The sequence below is a fragment of the Phocoena sinus genome, chromosome 6 (assembly GCF_008692025.1).
Source record: "Phocoena sinus isolate mPhoSin1 chromosome 6, mPhoSin1.pri, whole genome shotgun sequence".
NCBI lineage: Eukaryota > Metazoa > Chordata > Mammalia > Artiodactyla > Phocoenidae > Phocoena > Phocoena sinus.
In genome coordinates this window covers 20,735,739-20,751,276 of record NC_045768.1, presented here as the reverse complement: position 1 = coordinate 20,751,276, position 15,538 = coordinate 20,735,739, and the positions used below count along the sequence as shown (strand labels likewise).

General features: G+C 42.2%; 2 protein-coding genes and 1 long non-coding RNA gene across 4 annotated transcripts in view; 1 reads left to right on the top strand and 2 right to left on the bottom strand.

Moving 5' to 3' along the window:
* FKBP15 (FKBP prolyl isomerase 15) overlaps positions 1–2,586 on the bottom strand; it is a 55,606-nt gene extending 53,020 nt beyond the window's left edge. The window contains exon 1 of the mRNA XM_032634048.1: positions 2,397–2,586. Within this exon, the coding sequence (XP_032489939.1) occupies positions 2,397–2,449 (53 nt within the window). The 5' untranslated portion in view covers positions 2,450–2,586. The remainder of the gene's footprint in view (positions 1–2,396) is intronic.
* A 170-nt stretch (positions 2,587–2,756) lies between these two features.
* SLC31A1 (solute carrier family 31 member 1) overlaps positions 2,757–15,538 on the top strand; it is a 29,187-nt gene continuing 16,405 nt past the window's right edge. Inside the window, exons 1-2 of one of the 2 annotated variants that reach the window (XM_032634051.1) lie at positions 2,757–2,887; positions 7,074–7,161. The gene's annotated coding sequence lies outside the window, so the exon portion shown is untranslated. The remainder of the gene's footprint in view (positions 2,888–7,073; positions 7,162–15,538) is intronic. The other variant, XM_032634049.1, reaches the window with a different exon arrangement.
* On the bottom strand, positions 6,008–14,134 carry LOC116755138. Its single transcript, XR_004350244.1, has 3 exons — positions 14,001–14,134; positions 7,619–7,712; positions 6,008–7,120 (listed from the first exon to the last, which is right to left on the bottom strand). It is a non-coding gene; the product is annotated as an uncharacterized LOC116755138 (long non-coding RNA).

The following is a 15,538-nucleotide window of genomic DNA, read 5'->3' as shown; positions in this document are numbered from 1 at the left end:
TTTATCATTCAATTAGCTGTTGTCTGTGTTTAGGAGTACAGTCTCCTGCCTAGAACTAGTTTCTCAGGTCCTTGAGGAGCCTGCACAGGAAATCAGCATAGCTGAGCCACCAAGAACTTATCTCAGGCCAGGAACGTGGAAAAGAGCACATGACTGACGTTATCTACCCAGGAATTTTCAGTCAGCAGTGTACTGCTTGTTGCATCAAAGCTGGAAGTCCTAAACTCTACTCAATATTCTTTAATAACCTATATGGAAAAAGAATCTGAAAAAGAATGGATATATATATGTATAACTGAAATACTTTGCTGTACACCTGAAACTAACACAACATTGTAAATCAACTATACTCCAGTATAAAATAAAAAATTAAATTAAAAATAAAGTTGGGAGCTGTAACATTCATTTACAGACTTCCCTCAAAGACTTTCACCTAGTGAAGAATGTGAATTTAAAGTATATATTGTGGGCTTCCCTAATGGTGCAGTGGTTAAGAATCCGCCTCCCAACACAAGGGACAGGGGTTCGAGCCCTGATCCGGGAAGATCTTACATGCCACGTAGCAACTAAGCCTGTGTGCCACAACTACTGAGCCTGTGCTCTAGAGCCCGCAAGCCACAACTACCGAGCAAGGCCGCGCTCCGCAACAAGAGGAGCCCCCGCTCGCGCAACTACAGAAAGCCCGCGCGCAGCAACGAAGACCCAACACAGCCAAAAATAAGTAAATAAATAAATTTATTAAAAATAAATAAAAATAAATAAATAAATAAATAAATAAATAAATAAAGTATATCTTGTAAACTTTCAAAAGGCACAGCCATTTACAAAACAAGTGTCTGAAAAAACAATTCAAGTGGTTGACTACATAGTCAACAGCAACAGGCTGGATGTGTGGAAACAGTGAATGTTTTGGGTGGAGTAGGGAAAAAAGGAACCAAAGCACTGCTTAACTCTAAAATAATTGAGCAACTGAAAGAACTCAAGGGGGAACTAAGTGGATGTAGGACATCCAAAGCGAGGGTAGGGGTGGAACAGGGCAGTGAGAGTGAAAAGAGGACTCAGGATGGCTAATGTAGAGCTGATCACAGTGTAAGTCAAAAGATCCTATTTAAGACCAAAAGAGAGCCAGTGTCATTTTAGGTCAATCATGTACTGGACTCTCCATCAGGACTAGGAGCAACCTGAGACCAGAGAGAACAGCTTAATCATTTTTGTAACCTCTAAATATTTCGTAGAATGAGGAGTATATATTGGTGTATTCATCATTCTTCGGTACATTTTTTTTTTTTGCGGTACGCGGGCCTCTCACTGTTGTGGCCTCTCCCGTTGCAGAGCACAGGCTCCGGACGTGCAGGCTCAGCGGCCATGGCTCACGGGCCCAGCCGCTCCGCGGCACGTGGGATCTTCCCGGACCGGGGCACGAACCCGTGTCCCCTGCATCGGCCGGCGGACTCTCAACCACTGCGCCACCAGGGAAGCCCTTCGGTACATTCTTAAATTGGTTAAACAGATGTTCAAAGAAAAACTCTGCAAGGATCAGAACTTGGCAGCTCACAAGTTTGAAGGGAGTCAAGCTGTCTACCGACACAACATAAGGGAAAAGGCTAAATTGATAAGTGGAAGAGAGAAAACCCTGCCTCTTGAAGACCTGTACCCCAGGCTAGTTTACATAGTGACTGGGGACACGGGACAGCAACTGCAGTTTCTTACATGGGTTTTAGGCTTTACAGTGCAATTTCACAGTCATTATTCACTCAATAGGCACCTCCTGAGCACTCACTATGTGCCAGGAACCGTGCCGAGCGCAGAACAGTATGAACAACGTAAACAGTTCTCGTCCTGTCAGGGCTCAAAATCTAGTAGGTTCTGTGTACAAAGATAAAGGTAAGCACACCTAGTTGTGGGAATAAGTAAGAGAAAGCAATTTATTCTCCCTGGGGCCGTGGGAGAAAGGAAAGCACCAAAAAGTGACATCCGAGCTAGGCCTTGAAGGATGCTGAAGCTGACCCACCAGCGCCAATTCTGAAGTGTCACCGCCTTGTCCACGGAAAAGAGAAAGTCTCATATAGGCACCAGCTGACTCATAAAAACTCTGAGACAGGTATTTTCATCACTAATCACCCCCATTTCACAGAAGGAGAAACTGTGACCCAGAAAGCAAAAGTCGAACCCCAGGGTCCTACCGCGCGTCAGGGGAGATGCCAGGTCCAGAATCCAGGCGGACAGACGCAGCACAACTTCGAGCTCTGCCTGGATTCTGAGACCTGTGGAGCACCGGAATGTGGCAAGGGTCTGGACCCGGAAGTTGGGAAGAGGTCTGATAAGAAAGCGGTCCCTCCAACCGTATGGCCAGGCTCTCTCAGCCACGCCCTCTGCTCCACGCGTGTATCACTCACCCGCCACTAGGCGAGAGGAAGTCTGTGTCGTCTTCGTCGCCCGCACCGAACATCGCGCAGCCTTTCGCCCCGCTTCGGGGAAGAAGTCGGAGGGTTTCCAGAGCCTTTCACCGCCGACGTCGTAAAACGCCGCCGTGCCGTGCTGTTTTCCGGCAGGACGAACTCTCGCACTGTGACTCGGCCAGGAGGAGTCTAGGCTCTGGAGAAGGTGGAGCGAAGGCAAATGAGAGGACCTGGAGGGGGAGGCACGCCGCGTGACGAAAGGCTTCTCCGGCCCTTAGAGGCGGTGAGACGCACAGGCGCTCCGAAACCCTGCGCGGCGATTGGCCAGAGAGGCAGGGGGCGGGGTAGGGGCGGGAATCGGCGCTTCGGTGGCGGTCTTGGACACGTCGAGAGGGTCACAAGTGGAGGGGGCACCTGAAGAGTCCTGGGGGTGTGACAGAATAAGGTTCTGAGAGGGAGGCGCCGGTGGCTGGACTCGATCTGGGAAGGTAAGGCCTCTCCCGCCCCTCTCGCAACCCCGGCACGAGCACAGTTCTTTCCCCTCCGAGACGAGGACCTCCACGCCATTCTTCTCAGCTCGGCGAAAGGAAAAAGGGCCCGGAACTGGAGGTCTGGAGACCTGAGCTTTCGGCCCGGCCCCCATAGTGACATAACCGGAGTAACCTTGGGGCAAGGTATTCCGTGCCTCAGTTTCCCCGTCTGTAAAACCAGCCTGATCCCTCTGCCGCTTGTCCCCTGTGGCCGCCCTCGCTATTTATTCAACGGGCTGTTTGTCCAGTGCTTCCGTGTGCCGACTGGTCACGAAGCTTTAAGACCTCAGAAGTCATCGAATTCAATCCCAGTCTCCTCATAATCCCAGACTTTACAGGTAGGGAAAGAGAGGAACTAAGCACTTGGATGACTAGTCCGAGGTCACACAGAGTAAAGGGCAGACTGGGGCTGGATCCCTAGTCTCTTGATTCGGGAATTAGCAGGCTGCCGGGTCAACAAGAACCTTACCAGTCCTTAAGTACTGTATTCTCTCACAGAGTGGTTATTGCTCCACTGTGGTGTACATCTGGAGAGAAGTCCCCTCCCTAGAGTCCACCTATGCAGGTGATGAGCAGGAGAGCTGGAATGTTCTGGGGGTGGGTGATGGAAAAGAGGAAACTTCAGAAGCTGAAAACCCCCAGCACCAACCTTGGCCTGGGTTTTGCTTAGTCTTCTTGCCACAGACCTAAGACAACACCAATTGCTGTCGACTTCTCCGCCTATCTTATATAAGAATTTCTTTGGTTAACGTAGGGTCATTCTTGGAACAATCTCGGGGTAGGCCTGGCTTAGCGGAAGTGTGGATAAGCAAATCATGTCCCACTGTAACTTCTGTTTCCGTAGATCTCAGGAGAACTTTCACTCTGGGCTTCTCCTCACAATCAGATTAGTACAACAGGTGTCCCTTACCTGAATGTTTTAATCTGTTAGCATGAAATCAAAGTGAAGTGGTTGGTAGCTCCTTCCCAGAGATTTTGTACCTCTTGGCACTTGCCTTGTTCTGCTTCTTATTATAGTTTGTGTGTTTCTACTAAATTGTAAGCTCCTCAAGGACGATAACAGTTTTATTCATCTTGGTGTCTCCTGTGTCACAGAGCACTATGCCTTCTTGCCCGTAATGGGTCCTCATTAATTCTTTGTTAGACAAAGTAGTGGAATTCATCCTTGTTTCCTTATTTCTTAATTTATTCTCTTAGGATATTTTTTTCCGTGTGACCCAGAGAGCCCAGCAATGGCTCTTGCCTTTTATAGGTAGCTTCCAGAAAGATAAAAATGCTGTACTAGCTGTGAGCTGTCTGGGTTGCTTAGTCTCTTGTGTCAATTGAAGATGATTTTCCTATTGTTTAAAGCTCTAGGGGAGGGGAAAGAGAAATAGGATAGCTAAAAATATTATATGTAGGTCTAATTTTTGTTAGTAAAGTATTCCTCTGTTAAACTGAAGGATAGGGCTGTTGTCTGCTTCCTGTGTTTATTTTACAGATTAAGATGGTTAAAGCAGTGAAGGCTGACAATGTTAAAGCAATGATGCAACTGGAATCCAAGCACTGGAACTGGAACCCTTTGTGGTAGCTCTCTGTTAAATGTGAGCTTGGCTACTGTCAGGAAAAAAAAAAGAATAAGCTGCATAAGTAACAGCTCTTTCTTACCCCTCTCCCCAGTACTGGTCATTGTCATTCCAGCACCACAACATCTGAATAGTGCTTTTTAAAAATGCTGAAGGGGGGGAAAAATGCTAAATGGGATCATTCAGCCCTTATTTTGCGTTCTTGAGTTGGGGGTGTTTTTATCCAGGGTGTTTAAGTCACCTTTCTAGATAGGCTGGAATCCTAAAATCTGGATCAGCCTTTTTGGTGATGGAAACACCACAAATATGGGTGCCCGGATTGCCACTGTGGGGCACAGCTGCTGGTTCTGATTGGCAGTATGAGGAAGGGGAAGATAGTGGTGAGGCTTCCTCAGTCTTCCGGGCTTTGAACTGCAGGATTGAGTGTACCTAAAAAGCCACTGTCTTCCTGAAGTATATATTGGACTAGGAATCAGGAAACCTGAATGCCTGTCCCAGCCCTTCTAACTCACTCAGAGCTTGGGCCAGGCTCCCTAGACACTCCCAGATATCTATCAAATAGTATTGCTGGGAGGTAAATAGGCACAACCCTGTCTCATGTTTGAATAAAGCATTTTTGTTTTGCTTAAGTAAACAGCTTTTAGATGTGTTTTAAAATGTATTGACCCCCTGAAGATTAACCAGAAAGCATCAATTTTAACAGTTCCTTTAGAATTATCAGCAATTTTGCTACAATTTAGATGACAATTTTTATATACAGGTACACCTATATTAATCTGTTCTGGTGGATGCATTTTAAAATTAATAGTTTAAAATTATAACCAAGTTAGATCTCAGGTGTGGTGTTAGGGATATGAATTGAACGTAGGTTTGGGGGGGGGTATAGTGTTCTTTCTGTTCAGTCGCTGAAACAGAAGAATGTCAGAACACAATTCAAGAAACATCACCTGAAACCTGCTATGTATACACGCTGTGCTGGGTGTTGCCTGGGATGAGAAAATGAGTAAGTCATTGTTCCTGTCCTCAAAGTGCTTATACTTGAATAATGGCGATAATTGAAGTATGCAAATAGCCATAATAGAAGATATAGCAAAGTAAGTCTCATAAGTAGAAATGAATGATTGTAGGATAGCAAAGGAAGAAGAGATCAAATCTACATAGTTTGGAGGAAGGTGTGGGTTAGAAAATGGGCTTTGAAGGTGAGTGGGATTCCAAGTGGAAGTAAGGCTTTCCAGGTTGAAGGGAAAAGTTAACTGAAAAAAAGTAAGTCAGGGCTTCCCTGGTGGCGCAGTGGTTGCGAGTCCGCCTGCCGATGCAGGGGACACGGGTTCGTGCCCCGGTCCGGGAGCATCCCACGTGCCGCGGAGCGGCTGCGCCCGTGAGCCATGGCCGCTGAGCCTGCGTGTCCGGAGCCTGTGCTCCGCAACGGGAGAGGCCACAGCAGTGGGAGGCCCGCGTACCGCAAAAAAAAAAAAAAAAAAAAAGTCAAAGCAGGGAATCATACAGATATTAGTTACCTGTAGATCTTAAACATTTTATTTTAACTTAAAACTTAAAACATCTTTTTGCCATTCTTTTGACATAAGCCTTTTCTTGGAGTGTGGGTCTCAGGGATCTCCAAACTACAGTGTGAGGGCTAAATCTTGTCCTAGCCTGCTGCCTGTTTCTGTAAATAAAGTTTTATTGGAACACAGCCTTGCTCACTTGTTTATGTATTATCTGTGGCTACTTTCACATATAAAGTAGAGTGGAGCATAGTTATGTGTATCTTTATCTAGTCTTTCCTAAGCTTTCAACTTGTATAGCATAGTAGTTAAAGCTCTGGAGCCAAATTGTTTTGCCATTTTTGAGTTGTATAGGCCTTGGGCATGTTGTTCAGTCTCCTCCTTTGTGAAATAGGGACAATAATAGTATCTAGTTCCCAAGGTTCTTATGAAGATTATATGAGTCAATTCACATAAAACACTTAGAACAGTGCCTGGCAGGTAGTAAGTACTCAGTTAATATTAGCTGCTGCTGTTGTTTTCCTCTTCTCACTTATACTTCATTGCTTTATGTAATACTTTATTAAATTATATATTTAGAATAATAAACACAATTGGCATAAATTGTTTTGTGAATAAACACAACTGATACCCTCAATAAGCACATAATTTCACTGAGAGGGAGAGCAGAAATGTTGCTCCCATGATACTGGAGAATAGCCTGGCTAATGTGTGATCAGTTAAATTGGTTAAGAGAGTTCTGTGCAATAGTTTGCTAATAGTTTACTGTTATCTTAAACAGTATACATAGGGAAATAGTGGATTAAAGTTGAAAAGGAGACCAGGGCCATATTTGTCAAATACCTTAAAGGCCAAGCTAACAAGTTTGTACTTAGCCCAGTAGGAAATAGAATTTTTTATTTTAAGTGACCTCAGTCCAGTTTTCCTTTTGATTATAATCTCAATTTTGAATTGAGAAAAATAAATGTTCTAGACTGAATGTGAATAAAATTAAATGACTTCTCTAAAGGTAACAATTTATACCAAACTCTTAAGAGTCTCTGATTCTTAAGTCCGTTCCTCTCCTTGTTCCAGTTTGCCTCTGCTGTTGATTCTTCTTTTTGCCTTCCTCACCAGACATGCTGCAAAAGAGAAAAAAGATGACATAGTTATCACTGAAAAAGTAAGTGTTTACAGAGACAGAATGACTTCAACTAGTGGAAGATGTCAGATAAGTCAATAACCAGGCAGCACCCAGATAACTCTGCCATTTAAAGTTGGCAAGCCAGGCATGGTTGGGGAAAAGGGAGGGAAGAGAGAGGGCATGTTGCTGATTGATGCCTGCACTCCCACATGCAGCTTTTAGCATAAAAAAGCTATTAAAAAAATCAAAAGTTTTCTGTAGTTTGTGACTAAGTATGAGAAGTCAGCAAGGGTCTGATACTTAATCCATTAAAGTGAGCAGTTTATGCCAAAAGAAATCTTAGAGTATGCACTGGGAAGGAAATGCTTTTGAAGTTCCATTGCTTTGAGTAATATCATTTCATGATTTAGGTAACATCCCCAAGCGGGGGGGGGGCCCATCCTTAGGAATACAAAGCCCTGCAGAGAAGGAAAGGGTTGAGAAGGGTCCACCCTACCTCTTTTCCTTTGCACAAAGGCCCCAGGCTTTTGTATACAACCTGCTTTTGTAGGCTGAGGACATTGTGCAATACAGCATAATGACACAGAAACCTGCATTACAGAAGTAAACAAGAGAAATGATTTGGGGGGAACACATAAAGAGCAAAACTCTAGCAACCAGTAAAACGTTAGCGGGACCTTTTCTTAGCCAGTTTGAGTCTTTCCCTAAATAGGTGGTAGAGTTATTATAGAACTATACAGAGTGTTTGTATAATTTTGAAGCAATTTAGAGCATCTAGAATGTATCCATTCAGTTTATAAAATGAAAGAAGAGGAATGCTGCTAACTGTACCCGCAGGCACCCATTCCTGTCTCCTACCTTTTCTAATGGCTTTTTATCAGTTCCCACACAACCCTGTGCATAACCTATATCTTAGTTCATCTCATACTGTATTTTAATTATTTGTATGTATCCCTTCTCCATCAGACTGTGCTTCTTGAGGAGAGGGTTTCATCATAGTACCTTCACTCAGTAGGTACACAATAAATTTGAATGAATGAATGAACAAATGAATGAATGAATGAATGAATGAAGAGACCTAGTTCCTCGAGTCACACAGATAATAAACCCCTAGAGCCAGATATAGAACCCAGGTCTCCTGATTCCTAGCCCAGTACTTTTCTACCATGCCATGCAGCCTCTATCTGAGGTTTTGAACAACTTTTCTCTCAGAGGGAGGGAGGAGTAAAACAGAAAAAGGTAAAATGTTTTCTAGTTTCTGCCTCACACCAAATTAATTCCCAGCATTCTCCACAGGCAAACCAACAACACTGTGATATAGACGATTGAAATCCCGTATAATATAACTAAATGGAAGGTTTAGCAAGGGGGACCTTTGTCTGCCTTTGATTATAACAAAGAGGCATTTAAAACAATGCTTTGCCAACCTATACATATCTAACTAGCTAGTGTTCTTTAAATCAGGCTATAAGAGTCTGTGTGTTTTAAGTGACATGAAAGTGAGCCCTATGTGTGACTTGGACGTCTCATTTCAGAGATTAATTTTGTCCTCTAATGAGAAAGCAAGCTACCATTAATAATGTCTCATATTTACTGTACCTTAGAATTAAGAAGTATTTTGACATATTTTATTTGATCCTCACAACCTGTGAGATTGGCAGGGTGGGTATTTTTATATCCATTTTGTAATAAATGAACTAGTACATGTTGAGTTCAGGTGATTTGCTTAATGTCACATAGCTAATGTATGGCAAACTTATGTCTATAGTTCAGAGTCTCTGATGCCTAGTCCAGGGCTGTCTCTACTCTTATCACACTTTTTATAAAACACTCGGATCTTTACATAAATCATACTTAAGCATTCATGATTAGCATGGTGGAAATGTGTCAAGACTACAAAAGGATCCAGTAAGAGGGGTATAAAAGGGTGCATCTCAGGATTGCTTTATTCCAGGATGTGGCTTAGCCAACAACAAAAGGTATCAGAGAAGTAGAGTATAGTAACTGGGAGATCCACTCCCCACTGGACTTAGGCCCTTCTATCATTGCATAACTAAAAGACCTTTTCAGTTTGTTTGTTTGACATATCAAATTTGAGTTGTCCTATTGGGACCAGGCAAATAAAAGCTTTTCCAAAGGCCTTTGTGAAGAATGTAGTTGTACACTTGATCTTCTTTGTACAGAAAGGTGAGAGTGGCCAAGAGAAACAGGAGCTTCTATATTATTTGCCACTAAAACAGGATATATAAAGCTCAGAAACCCCTCCTACTTAGCTGCTTCCCGACAAACTATCTGGAGAAATGGGAGGGTTGGGGAAAGTAGCTAGCCTAGTGTTACAGAAGCAACGTACAAGAAGCAGATGTTACAGGTTCAGTTGACTAAAGAGTATATTAGCATCATTATTCAATGACCTAGGCCTCAGTTTCCCCATCTGTAAAATAAAGGAGTTGGACTTGATAACTTAATTTTTTAGTAGGAAATATATTCACATGGTTCACAATTCAAAAGGTACACAGGATGTATAATGAAAAATGTTGCGTCTAATCCAACCTACATCTGACCAGTTGCCTTCCTAGGGATCACAGTGTTACTACCTTCTTATTCCCCCATGCCCAGAGGTAGTATAGGTCTTTACAAATAATATGTATATACTTTTTTCCCTTTCAAAACTTTTTACAAAGGATAGCATGTAGTGCCCCTTCTTTTTTCATCTCATAAGATACCTTGGAGATCATTATCAGTGTACAAAGAGCTTCCTCATTCTTGTTTATGGCTGCAAAGTAGTCCACAGCACATCTTATAATGTATGTATTTTCATTGCAAGATGGCGCTTTGAGCATATCTCGTTTCCTTCTCAAAATCCTAATGAAATGACTTTAGAAATATAAAAATAAGAAAAAGTATGATATTGTGATTTATAATGAATATGTATTTGGTCTTCATCCCATTTCTGGCTCAGAGCTAACACCCTTGGAATTTCCTAAGTGACTAGAGCTATAAAGATGTCTTTCGTTAATAAGGTGACTTCTCTGAGGATGGGGGCTAGTTGCCTGTGAAGCCAACCAAAGTGACTAGAGGGTTGGAACTTTCAGCCCCTGACTTCCTGGGAGAAGGGAGGGGCTGAAGATTGAGTTTAATCAACAGTGGCCAAATTGAATCAATCATGCCCATGTAATGAAGCCTCCATAAAAACCCAAAAGGACAGGGTTCCGAGAGCTTTGGGTTTGGGGAACCAGAATGCTTCCAAGTGCCACCATGCTGGCCCCAACCTACAAGGACAGAAGCTCCTTTGTTCAGGACTTCACTATATATATCTCTTCATCTGGCTGTTGATTTATCTCCTTTAATATACTTTGTAATAAATCCGTAATCTAGTGGGTAAATGGATTTCCTTAGTTCTGTGAGCCACTCTAGCAAATTTGTTAGAACTCAAGGAGAGGGCATTGTGGGAGCCTCTGATTTATAGCCAGCTGATCACAAGCACAGGCTTGCAATTGGCATCTGAAGTGAAGAGCAGCCTTGTAGGACTGGGTCCTAAATCTGTGTAATCTGATGCTATCTCTGAGAAGATAGTGTCAGAATTGAGTTGAATTGTAGGACACCCAGCTGGTGTTGGAGAATTGTTTGGCAGTGGGGAAACCACCCGTAAAAAAAGTATCCTTGGGGCTTCCCTGGTGGCGCAGTGGTTGGGAGTCCGCCTGCCTATGCAGGGGATGTGGGTTTGTGCCCCGGTCTGGGAGGATCCCACATGCCGCAGAGCGGCTGGGCGCGTGAGCCATGGCCGCTGAGCCTGCGCATCCAGAGCCTGTGCTCCGCAACAGGAGAGGCCACAGCAGTGAGAGCCCTGCGTACCGCAAAAAAAAAAAAAAAAAAAGTATCCTTTATCATTAGAAAACAGAGAGAAAGAAGCCTGAAACTTCGAGACATTTCAAAGAATATAAATGCAGATTGGAATCAAATTGAAACAAATTACTGACCACCTGATTCTTTATAGGTGAAGAACATCCTTCCCTGTGAAGTGAAGTGGATAGAGTTCACTAGCACACTCTGAAAACTCCTAAAATGAGAACAGCAAAGGTTAGAAAGAAAGGTTAGCTATGGAGCAATGGGCGAAGGACAAATCAAAGGATTTGGGGGATTATACCTATGCCAAGTTTAGAAAGAACAGTAGATTAAGAAGTAACGGTAATGACTACGTATCGAGGGCTTACTGTGTTTAGGCACTGTGCTAAGCTGGTGTTTAAATGCACACTGTCACGAGGTAGATGCTACTGTCATCCCTGTATTAGAGGAAACTAACTTACCCTCTTAACCACTATGCTGTTGCCTCAGTGAATTCGTAACAATCCTGTGAGGGAGGCTACTTTTTTTTTTTTTGCGGTACGCGGGCCTCTCACTGCTGTGGCCTCTCCCGTTGCGGAGCACAGGCTCCGGACGCGCAGGCTCAGCAGCCATGGCTCACAGGCCCAGCCGCTCCGCGGCATGTGGGATCCTCCCAGACTGGGGCACGAACCCGTGTCCCCTGCATCGGCAGGCGGACTCTCAGCCACAGCGCCACCAGGAAAGCCCGAGGGAGGCTACTTTTATTACCTGATTTTAGAGCTGAGGCCCAGAGATATTAAGTAATTTGCCCAAGGGCCCACAACCAGAAAGTGCAGTTTTACCAGTTAGAGAATAACTTCCTTGCATACTTGGAAAGACGCCATAAAAAAGAAAGAGAAAATATCTCTTCTGCCCACAGCTTCCTCCTCATGTTTTTTTGTTTGTTTGTTTGTTTTTAGTGACCTATTCAGGATCTCCAGCTGAACTCCCATTCTCAGAAATGCAGGAGTTGATGGTTAGGGACAGGCCCTGGAGTGCTCAGCTGGGAACAAATCTTAACTTCATTAATCATGTTGGGAACTATATACAGCATTTTCTTCACACAGAAGGTTTTTTGTTGTCTTATTAGTCAGCAATAAAGTCTGTTTTTCTGATAGTTCAATTCCTGTATTTCACAACTAATCTAGAAAAATAGAACTGTAGAAGATATATAACTTCCCCTTCATCTGGAACTCAGATTTTATTCACACAGGGGTGAAAGAAACCTCTCTCAAATCCCAAAGATGAGCCATTTGGTATTAAATTTAGCGTTAGCCCAGGAAGTTCTTTGATTAGTAGGTGGTGGTGTGTGTAAATTCTAAGTGAGACTGGGCAAGCTTTTTTTTTTTTTTTAGCTCCCTCTTCTTAAACATACAGTCGTTAGAGCCTGTATACTATATCTATGTTGTACATCTCAGTAATTCAGAACTTTGGTTCTCAAATTTTAGAGCACATAAGAATTGCCTATATATCTGGATATATACCTAGAGTCTGAGACCCCATTCCCTGAGAGGAGATTCAGTAGTCTGGAGTGGGGTCCGTAATTTTCATTTTTAGCCAAACATCTCAAATAATTCTGATTCAGGCGGTCCTCGGACCATACTTTGAGAAACCCTTGAATTAGGAGGGAAGCAATTAACATTTATTATTTACTGTGTATGTTATTAATGTGCCAGTCGTTTTCATATGTATTTTTACATTTGATGTTCAAAAAAATTGTGACATTTTATTAACCCAGGCTTATGTGTATGTATTATCCCCACAAAGTTTTAGTAACTTGTTCTGAACTCCAAAGATGGCATTGCATTATGATAGTCAGCAGTCTGACTCCAAGAACCAGGAGGGCTGTTGCTCTTAGTATTTCTGCTTTAGGTATTTCTCAGAAGAGATGATTGTATAAGATTGGTGAATTGGAATATATTAGAAAGTGATATGAACAGTCTGTTAAGTTAAAGCCACTGAAATGTTGGAATGTCTAAAGCATATCATCTAATATTCAGAATGTTCCTAGAAAAGACAAGTATGCATTCGTTCTTCTTTGAAACGATATTATACACACCTAAACTTTTCTAATTGAAATAGGCCCTAAAGATGAGTTATTCTATTTCTTCACTAAGGAAATTGTGACCATAAAGATTAAATTGTAATGGAAACACCCGGGCTAGAACCCGGGTCTTACTTTCTTTCAAGTTGTAATAATTATAAAGGTTAAGGTAGGCTACAACCCATACGTTGCCTGAGAATTACTCAGAAGACTATTGAATCGATGGTTGAGAGTGATGACTCTTTGTGACACTCACCATTTGAAAGTTCACACAGAGGCATAATAATTAAATGTGTTCTGGTATTTTAAAGGAGTAGAATAAATGGTGACTTTTTTTAACGGTGACATTTTTATGAGTTATTCTTTAAAAGTTCTGTTTCTGACGCTGAAAATATATAGTAGAATGGCATTTGGGGCTTTTGTGAATTTTAATGGAATGCTGAAATGTGGCCTGAAGCTCAGGCTATGTGGAAGTCCATTCTCACTTAGAGCTACAGAGGCAGAGCAGCCAAGAATACTGCAGGTCATAGTTTTAACACAAATTGTAGGCCATAGCATGGTGTAAAGTGTTGCAAGACACAACTACTCTGGAGGTAGATAACAACTAGATTTAGCTCCTCCTGGACAACTTAATGGGGTTTATAGACTTGACAGTGCCCTTGGATAACTTGATCTTTGTTTACCCCAAATGTAGGGAATATTCACTTGTGCCTCCCATAGAAATAGGTCTACATTTCTTTCTAAGTTCCCTAAAAACTATAACTCTGTTTCCTTATCTCAATTTTTCAGAATTGCCCCCATAAAGTAAAATAGCTACCTTTGTGTTAAGAGACAGGGACGCAAATAGTAGGGTAGAAGTACAATGATACAAGTAATAGGTCACCGGACTTGAGGTCAGAATCTGGATTCTAATTGCAGACTGCCTCGAGACTGACTGACACGTGACCTTGGCTAGTCAGTTAACCTCATGTACCTCAGTTTTCCAGCTGTAAAATAAGTAGCCATTCTTGTTTAATCCAGGCCTGTCCTTCATGTGGAGTTAGGTCTAGAAACATACTACATTGTGATAGCTCAGCAGAAAAACCTGAGAACATGCCAGAAGAGAAAATGAAGTTACTATTGGGCCCAGACTTAAAATCATTCAATCAACAAATATTTATTGAATACAAACGTAAAAGGTGTATTAGATTACACATAGCCTAACGTAGGCCTTAGAATGCATTCCATAAACAAGATGTGAGTAGTTTTCTTCAGCCTTGTTTTTGAGCACTCGTAGAACATAATAATAACAGTAACTCACAGAGTAATAATAATGCTTTTATGTATGTTATATGGTCTTTTTTTCTCTCTCAGTATTTCTTCCCATTCATTATCTTATTTGAATTATACAATAACCCTAAAGGAGAACAAGACAGATGTTATCTCATTCCCCTGAGTTTCGGATGAGAGGCTAAAACTCAGAGATCAATAGTGGCTCTCAAAGAAGTAGGGTGATTCTGCCCCCCCAGGGGATGTTTGGCAAAGTCTAGAGACATTTTGGATTGTCACACATGGGACAGTGCTACTGTCATTCAGTGAGTAAAGGCTAGGGATACTTACTGTTAAACATCCTGCAGTGCACAGGACAGCTCATACAGCAAAGAGTTATTCAGCCCCAAATGGCAATAAGGCTAAAATTGAGAAACTGACATTGGTGTTTTATCCAAAAGAATACAAAGTGACAGAGTTGGATGAACCAGAATCCAGATCTTGGACTCAGTCTAGTATATTCTCCACTGCCCTTAGCATTAAAAACTGCAGTCACATAAATTCTGGACTTATTGCCAATGTTTCGTGGAGGTGTGAGTGAAAAGTAGAGTTTGTCATATATCACTGTTAAAGGTTTCCATGTATAGTACAGATTGTATAATCCAATAAAAATCTACTAAACACTTGCTGTGTGTCTTACAGTCAGCTGTCCATGTCCCACAGGGAGCGTAGTCTACCTTCATCATATTTTTTAACTTATTGAGCAACTACCAAATTTGAGTAATTTACCCAAATGGTATTGAAATCTGGATATGGCCCCTTTAGCAGCCTCTATGCATAGTACCTACTGCCAACCTAAAGACTCATGGGACTTTTATAGGAAATGTCACCAAGATACTCAGAAATTAGCAGAGCCAGGATTTGGATCTTATCTGACTCCAAACTCATGCTCTTAACAATATTCAGTAAGCTTAACTCTCTCCTACAAAAGGTGATGTGTGACTTTAGAAGCTTTTACAACCCAGGACAGTCCTTGTAGAATATCCTTCAGTTTTGCCCCTCAAACCATTAAATAACCCAGAAATTAGAAGGTTCTTCTAATCCTAAAGTTTTAACAGATGTCTTTCTGGATTCTGGCAAATTGAAGGATTATGGCCCATGGCTCTGTAAGGGATTTTTTTTTTTTCCATCTGTGAATGCCTCTCAGAAAACTTGAGCAGGAAATATTATTAGGGAAGAACAAATAAAGGCCAGTTATTCTAC